The 8,464-nt window shown below is 40.3% G+C and overlaps 1 protein-coding gene across 1 annotated transcript; it reads left to right on the top strand.

Moving 5' to 3' along the window:
- Positions 1 to 572: 572 nt before the first annotated feature.
- FGA (fibrinogen alpha chain) lies at positions 573 to 8,168 on the top strand. Its single transcript, XM_065878056.1, has 6 exons — positions 573 to 626; positions 2,511 to 2,636; positions 3,417 to 3,600; positions 4,679 to 4,824; positions 5,411 to 6,710; positions 7,459 to 8,168. Exons 1-6 carry the CDS (start codon positions 573 to 575, stop codon positions 8,166 to 8,168), a joined length of 2,520 nt encoding a protein of 839 aa, XP_065734128.1.
- Positions 8,169 to 8,464: the final 296 nt, after the last annotated feature.

Here is an 8,464-nt window from a genome sequence, read left to right as displayed (position 1 = left end):
AGCTGGGAAATGGTGTAGCTGGAAGTATGAACCTAGAATGTTTGGCTCCAGGGGCTGCTTGTTTTAACCATTCTGGATAGAGGAAGCTCATCGAAGGCCTTCAGGATCAGCTCATCACCACAGTCAGTCAAAAGTCAGATCAACCAACCATAATTCCTGCATAAAGTGAAATCTCAGTTGTTAGATCTCTGCTGGTGGGCTACAGCTAGCCTGCCTCCACCACCCTCTATATTCTTTCAAGTACTCGAGTAGAGATAGGTCCTCCCATGTTCCCCTTTGCATTCCCAAAGTCACCCTGTTCCTGGAATGTGGGATCTTCCACGAACTGGGCTACCTTTGCAACAGCTTATCTGAAGCAAACAAGCTTAGGGAATTGAGCAAGAACTTCTGGGACACCAACTTTACAGAAGGAGCAAGGGATGCAGGGTGCATGTTGACTGTGTCAACGGGACAAAGATAATGATTAATCAGACCTCCTGCAGACTTAAATGGGATGGGAACTCGGCGTGGAGGCAGTCCTCCTTTCTTTCAGCTGGAGTGCTCCTCTTGAGCCAGCCCCACCCACGGCAGAGATGGTTTCTGTGAGGGTCCTCTTCCTGGTCCTGAGTGTGATGGGCGCAGTTCAGGTATGGCCTTCTTTATTTCCTCTTCTCTTTCTCTCTGGTGTTTATTCCACAAAGAGCTTGCAGGTCTGAGTCAGCCATGTGTACGTCCTCACACACTGTTAGCTTTATAAGCTGTAGCCAGTGGAGGCAAGTCCCTAGATGGGCTTGACACCTCAAGAATACAGGGTAATATCACCCTCAGAGGGAGACTTAGTGGGACCAAAGCATATAAATTCACAGGGGACTCTTCGACACCTATAGCTTGGTCCTACATTGGATTTTTTCAAAGAGAAGAAATTTTTGCCACCTTTGTTACTGTAAAGCCTTGGGATTGCTAGTTAACAGAACAGAACATTCTTATGATAATAGTTTTTAACCTAGTTATTATTTTATTGCTATTTGTCCATAATAAGCAGAACAGTGGTTTAATGTAGCTTTTCTGAAAGGTTGTTTTTGTGTTTCTTTAAGACAAATAAGAAGCAAATTAGTTATCTTTGAAAACATATTACATAGCAAAATTGGAAGAGATTAATTGATAGGCAACACGTTTTTTGGAAGCAATTGTGTTCTTTTAAGATAATTACAAATATTGCAATAATTCCTAAAGTTTGACTCCAGAGACCTATGCAAAAGAAGAGAAACTTCATTCAACAAGATTTTTCAACTTCTATCTTATAAAAACATGGTAAATATGTTCCAAAATCTCAGTTACTTCCAGACTGTGAATTATTCTGTTTTATTTCTTTTCCTTTATTGCTCATAAACACTAATACCAGAGCAGAAGAAACTAAAGAGTGTTTCTAACATAATTTTCTCCCTTATACAAATAATAAGTAAACATTTTTATGGGAAACAAGACTAACATCATTTGTTAAGGTTATACTTTGCATAATGCATGTTTCATTTATTTCTCCCTTATTGGTATAAATATTTAATTTTTGCCTGTTTTTATTTTTGTGCCACTTTTTCCAATGTATGTTTGAATTTATGATTTTATTTCTTAGATGAAAAGATTGTACTTGTTCATTTAAATAAGTTATTCTTGAGTTAATATTACTATTATTGGGGTATTTTTTTGAATGAGACAGAAAATGTTAACTAATTATAAGAATAAACTACTGAGATTGATAGTCATAAAAATCCTTGTAACTTGGTGGTAACAAAATAAAAATAACTAAAACCTAAAACCAACATTGATTTCTTAGGATATAACATCTTGTTGGAAGAATATCTATATATCTTATTTCACTTGATCACAACAGAAATTTTTTTTTTAATCTGTATTTCTAATTATAAGGTGTTCCAAAAAATGTATCTGTCATGGACCTTTTTTTATTTTTTTGCTCTCAGTGTACTTTTTTCCATTTCAAATAAAAATAAATTATTATGTGAGTAACCCAAAAAGCATTTCTAAGTCTGAATTGGCTACATTTGTGTCCTTGTATATACTTGCTCAAATTATAGACCCATAAGGTCATTGTGGTAGACACTTGAAGGAGAGACAGACCTGAAGCTAAGATGGTGTAGGTTTTTTCCTACTAAAACAGGAGTTAGAGGAGAAAGAACTGAGTTTTTCCATTATTTTTCTATCTCCAGACATGAATGAAAATGTAAAGGCAGTTTTTAACTAAGCTTGTTGATTCAAATAATTTTCCTTTTATAATGGATCCTTTAAAGCTCCTAACATTTATTAAATGCTTGTTTAGTGTAGAACACAGTTGAGATTTGTACACTCCTTTAATCTCACAACTCCATGAAATAGGCATTAGGATTTTCATTTCAAAGAAAAGAAACCTGAAACTTGCAGAGCCCCTTGGATCCCTTGCTTGGGATTTACAGGCATGCCAGCATCTCCTCCTTATCTGCTTAAAGACCTCTCTTTTGTGTGTTTATGAATCCTTAAAGGCGGCAGATCCCAGTGAAGGTGAATTTATCGCTGAAGGAGGAGGTGTGCGTGGCCCAAGGCTCGTTGAAAAACAGCAGTCTGCCTGCAAAGAGTCGGACTGGCCCTTCTGCTCTGATGAAGACTGGGTGAGCCGTGGGCACAGGAAGTGGAGCAGGACAGTCCTTTCCTGTGCTGCTGGCAGCTCACACAGGCTGACACTTTAGGTCACAAAAAACTTGTCCAGTGGGAAATAATCTAATAGCTCCTTACATATCAAATTAAAGAAGACAGATGGAAAGGAACCTAGTCCTGAGACCACTGTTTAAATTACCTCTGAGACTCTGGGTCATTGGTGGGATTAACAGATTGGATTTTAGTTGTACGTTCAGGCAAATACTAGGAACCTGAGTATTACGACCTCTGGATTTCATGGGTTCTAATTTATGGTTAAGTGGACCCCCATTCCAGAATTTCTTTAAGATCTCTGACTAGCCCTCTTAAACTACGGTTAGGTCAAGAGATGATCTGAAGAGACTGGGGAGGGGAGCAGTGGGGGCTCATAGAAACCTTCAAATTTATACTGGATCAGGGAGATAGACTCTTTTATTAATTTATTTTTTAAAATTTTATTGAAATATAGTTGATTTACAATGTTGTGTTAATTTCTAGTGTATAGCAAAGTGACTCAGTTTTATATATTTATATTCTTTCTCATATCCTTTTCCATTATGGTTTATCCCAGGATATTGAATATAGTTCCCTGGGCTATACAGTAGGACCTTGCTGTTTATCCATTCCACATATACTAGTTTGCATCTGCTAATCCCAAACTCCCAATCCTCCCCCTGACCCTCCCTCCTGCTTGGCACCCATAAGTCTGTTTCCAAGAGATAGACTCTTAATGTAATTTTTCCTCTTCATTCCAGAACTACAAATGCCCTTCTGGCTGCAGGATGAAAGGATTGATTGAAGAAGTCAATCAAGATTTTACAAACAGAATAAATAAACTAAAAGATTCACTATTTGATTATCAGAAGAACAATAAGGACTCTAACACATTGACCAGGAACATAATCGATATTTTGAGAGGAGATTTTACCAATTCTAAGAGTAAGTATTACACTTAGTGCTTTGACTTTATAGCACACAACCAAAACAACAAGAATCAGAAGTAGATATGATGTCTCCTTATTACAACTGTGATTTTATTCCAAAGTACTTTATGCAGAAAAATACACCTTTACGATATCCCTGAATTTTAAGGAAGGGGCTTGTTTTTGTTATTTATATCATGTAAAGGAGGTTGGTTTAGAATTGCTTTAAGGTCACAAAGTAAGTCAGCATTTTGGACCAAAGACTAGAATTAAAGTGTGTTCTTTTTTAAGAGTATACATGGAAAATGAGATGAGCCCAAACTTTTGAGTAGATACTTCTGTTTCTGTCTAACAAAGGAGGAAACTGAGAGGTCAGGGGACTTTCTCAAAGGCCAAAGGCACAAAGCTATCCTGTGGTGGGGCTGGGAGTGCAACCCACAGACTCCACCTAGCTTATTATGAAGTGTTTTGCTTTGTTTTGTTTTGTTTAATTTAAAATATAGAGCCATGTTGTCTCTTTCTCATAGGCTTAGGACTAGGAAACTCTGGACTCACTCTGGACATGGGCAGTGAGTTTAGTAAGGCCTCAGCTCCTGAAACCTTGCCTTGACTCTTTATATCCTTGGGAGGCACATGGCTAATTTAAAGTTGATGGTGCAAGAGCAACTGGCAAGTGCATGATCTTGTTGACCTAAAAAAAGCTTAGGAACAATTTCAAATCTATAACTGTGAAGAAAACCTTTTCAGTAAGAAAATCCAAGAATATATTCACGTCCCTTGATTAAGGATATAATGAAATAATTGGAATGTAATCGAACTGATTATTTTATCTCAATTATGCCTTTAAAATTTCAGAGTTCTTGTCTTCTGCATTTATTTGGATTACTAATAAGGCATCTTAAGTGATATCCATGAATGACTGAAGGATATTGTCCAAATATCAAACGCCTAATAGATTTAGAAATCCCAAATTAAATGTCCAAACTATTATAGAAGTAAAATGGGGAATATCCATAAGCCAATTTCCTTCTTTTGCTGGCTATTACAAGCAAATCACTCAGCAGCTACTTCAGTACCCATATTTGCTATTTCAGACAATGAAAATACATTTAGCCAAGTGTCAGAAGATCTGAGAAGCAGAATTGAGATCCTGAAGCGCAAAGTTATAGAACAAGTACAGCATATCCACCTTCTGCAGAAAAATGTCAGGGATCAGCTGATAGATATGAAACGACTGGAGGTGAGTAATTATGTGGCTCTGACCCCAGATTTCTTTGTTTTTGAATAGCAGGGAAAGGAAGGCAATAGTCATTCATTAAATGCCTACTCTATGTAAAGCAATGTGTTATAGCCATCATCTACCTACAAAGTAAGTATTATTTCCCCCACTCTACAGATGAAGAAAAAATCTCAGTGCTAGTAAGTAAAATTTCCAAGGGCACGTAAAATGGTAAAGTTCAAAAGCAAAAACTCAGTCCTTGCGTCTTATTCCAGCCCCTGCTTGTCCCTGACATCACTGTGTCTCTGAGTCTTCAGCCTCAGTCTCACAGAGGATCACATCATCAGTGCCTCCTCTCAGAGGGAATAGTACTTTGCTCTTGATTTATTCTAAGATAAATCCAGATACTCCTATTGCTTATCCTGACCAGCCTTAGAATACCCAACCTCTCTTTCACTGAGGATACTACATAAATGAAGTATTGGTTGGTAGGTCTCCAAGTCAAAGAAATGAGAACAGTTTCCAAAAATTAAATTAACTACTAAGAACTCAATAGACCTAGTTTATTATAGCTACCTTTTTTCTTTATCTTCCCCTCCCCCTCTAGGTGGACATTGATATTAAGATCCGATCTTGCAAAGGGTCATGCAATAGGGCTTTAGAACATAAAGTAGATCTGGAGGACTATAAAGATCAGCAGAAGCAACTTGAACAGGTTACTGCCATAGACTTACTTCCCTCCAGAGACAGTCAATATTTACCACTGATAAAAATGAGGCCAGTTCCAGGCCCAATTCCCAGAGAGTTCAAGAGCCAGCTTCAGCAGGCCCCTCCAGAGTGGAAGGCACTGCTGGACACGCAGCAGATGAAAATGGAGTTAGAGAGGTTTGGTGGAGATGGGCAAGCCAGAGGAGACTCTGCATCTCATGGAACAGGATCAGCATCAGAAAGCCCCAGGAAGCCTGGAACTAGTAGTATTGGAAGTGTGAACCCTGGGATCTATGGACCTGGAGGTGCTGGCACTTGGAACACTGGCCATCCTGATCCCGGCAGCACGGGCACTTGGAACATTGGACGCCCTGAGCCCGGAAGTGCTGGCACGTGGAACACTGGCCATCCTGATCCCGGCAGCGCGGGCACTTGGAACATTGGACGCCCTGAGCCCGGAAGTGCTGGCACATGGAACACTGGCCATCCTGATCCCGGAAGCGCTGGCACTTGGAACACTGGAAGTTCTTTGTCTGCAAGTTTTAGGCCAGATAGCTCAGGGCATGGGAACATCAGGCCTTCCAACCCAGACTGGGGCACATTTGAAGAGGTGTCAGGAAATGTAAGTCCAGGGACAAAGAAAGAGCTTCACACAGGTAAACTGGTCACTACTAAAGGAGATAAAGAGCTTCTGATTGGTAGTGAGAAGACCTCTGGTCACACAACCACCACTCATCGTTCATGCTCTAAAATCGTCACAAGGACTATTACACATGCCGATGGTCACACAGAAATGACCAAAGAAGTGGTAAACTCCGAAGATGGCTCTGACTGTACTGACACAGATTTAGACTTGCAGTTGTCTGGCAGGGGTAACCTAGATGATTTCTTTCATAGGCACAATGATGGTTTTTTCTCCCCTATGTTTAAGGAGCTTGACAGTAAGATCCATTCTACGGTCTCAGACTTAGGGGATATCAGCTCTCACCACCTCGGCCTACCTGAGGTCTCTTCCAGTAGTAAAACTTCAAGTCATGGCAAAGAGTTTGCAAGCAGTAGCATGACTATCAACAGAGGAGGCTCCATGTTTGAAAGCAAGGGCTATAAAATGGCAGATGAGGCTGAAAGTGAAGAGGATCTTGGCTTCAGAGGAGCACATGCCACCAAGAGAGGCCATGCTAAAACTCGCCCTGCCAGAGGTATCAGCACTTCTCCTTTGGGGAAGCCTTCCGTGACCCCCTAGACTAAGTTCATTACTCCTACAATATGTCTCCCATAGCACCTTTTACTTCTTTCTTAGCCCTCTATCATGCTTTATTGAAATTACAGGTTTTTGCTTATTTTTTTGTGCTAGACTGTAAGTTCCATGGGGGCAGGGACTTTGTCTATCATGTTCATCTCTGTATTCCCAAATGCCTAGCAGTGTGGAGTCAGCACTCAATAAATACATGTTAAATGAATGAATGAATGAATCCCTCTGGAACTCAATTTAAAATTTGTTTAACCAAATTCTTTTACCATTCAAAATGTGTGCCATTGGAAATTGTCACTCAACTGATTAATCATATTTTTAGTGTGTGTCTCAGTTGACATTGAGATCAGGTTAAAAACAAGTGCTATTAGTATTAAATGATGCTTAGATATCTTTGCTGGTTACTTGCCATTAATCAGGATGTGCAAGTGAAATTCCAAATTCATTGAGAAAAATCCCCCTTGCAATGTGTATGTATAAATGCTACTTACTTGCATAAGTTCCATCCCAGTGTAAGCACATCCTTTCTCTATAAAGGGAAGGAAGGAAGGAAGGAAGGAAGGAAGGAAGGAAGGAATGAAGGAAGGGAGGGAGGGAAAGAAAGCCAGTATCTGCCTTCATTTAATCCGGGCCATTTAACTTTGTAAAGTTAAATGAGAGTAAGTTCTTCCAACCAGCTTAATTTTTTTTTTTAGACTGTTATGATGCCCTCCAAACACATCCTTCAGGTGCCCAAAGTGGCATTTTCAATATCAAGCTACCGGGATCCAGTAAGATTTTTTCTGTTTATTGTGATCAAGAGACCGGTTTGGGAGGATGGCTTTTGATCCAGCAAAGAATGGATGGCTCACTGAATTTTAACCGGACCTGGCAAGACTACAAGAAAGGTTTCGGCAGCCTAAATGACAAGGGAGAAGGAGAATTCTGGCTAGGCAACGAATACCTCCACTTACTAACCCTGAGAGGCTCCATCCTTCGGGTTGAACTAGAAGACTGGGCTGGGAAAGGGGCTTATGCAGAATATCACTGGAGGGTAGGCTCTGAGGCAGAAGGCTATGCCCTGCAGGTCTCCTCCTACGAGGGCACGGCAGGTGATGCTCTGATTGAGGGTTCTGTAGAGGAAGGGACAGAGTACACTTCTCATGCTGGCATGCGCTTCAGCACCTTCGACAGGGATGCAGACAAGTGGGAAGACAATTGTGCCGAAGTCTATGGAGGAGGCTGGTGGTACAACAACTGCCAAGCAGCCAATCTCAATGGCATCTACTACCCCGGGGGCTCCTATGACCCCAGGGACAACAGTCCCTATGAGATTGAGAATGGAGTGGTCTGGGTCCCCTTCAGAGGTGCGGATTATTCCCTCAGGGCTGTTCGCATGAAAATCCGGCCCTTTGGGACACAATAGGCTGAAGGAGTGGCAGTGAGAGCACTCTGTTTTTGTGTTTAGTGAAGAGGAGAAAAAATTAAGGAGGAGATAGGAGTCGAGATTCTTTACAGCCTACTAAAAATTCTTGGGTGCTATTTTATTATTCTTTGTACTGTAGCTAAATGTAACTGAGACATATTAGTGCTTTAAAAAATAAAGATATATGAACTTTAAAGCTTTAAAATAGCTCTGTGGGTTTTAAAATTTTTATTAAAATGCACCAAGGGACATTCGGTACATCAGGAAGGGGGTGTTGAGTGGAAGGTCCTCTCTGC

Source organism: Phocoena phocoena, chromosome 5 (assembly GCF_963924675.1).
Source record: "Phocoena phocoena chromosome 5, mPhoPho1.1, whole genome shotgun sequence".
In the NCBI taxonomy this organism is placed as follows: Eukaryota; Metazoa; Chordata; class Mammalia; order Artiodactyla; family Phocoenidae; genus Phocoena; species Phocoena phocoena.
The sequence above is the reverse complement of the archived record's forward strand: the minus strand, read 5'-3'. Positions and strand labels throughout refer to the sequence as shown.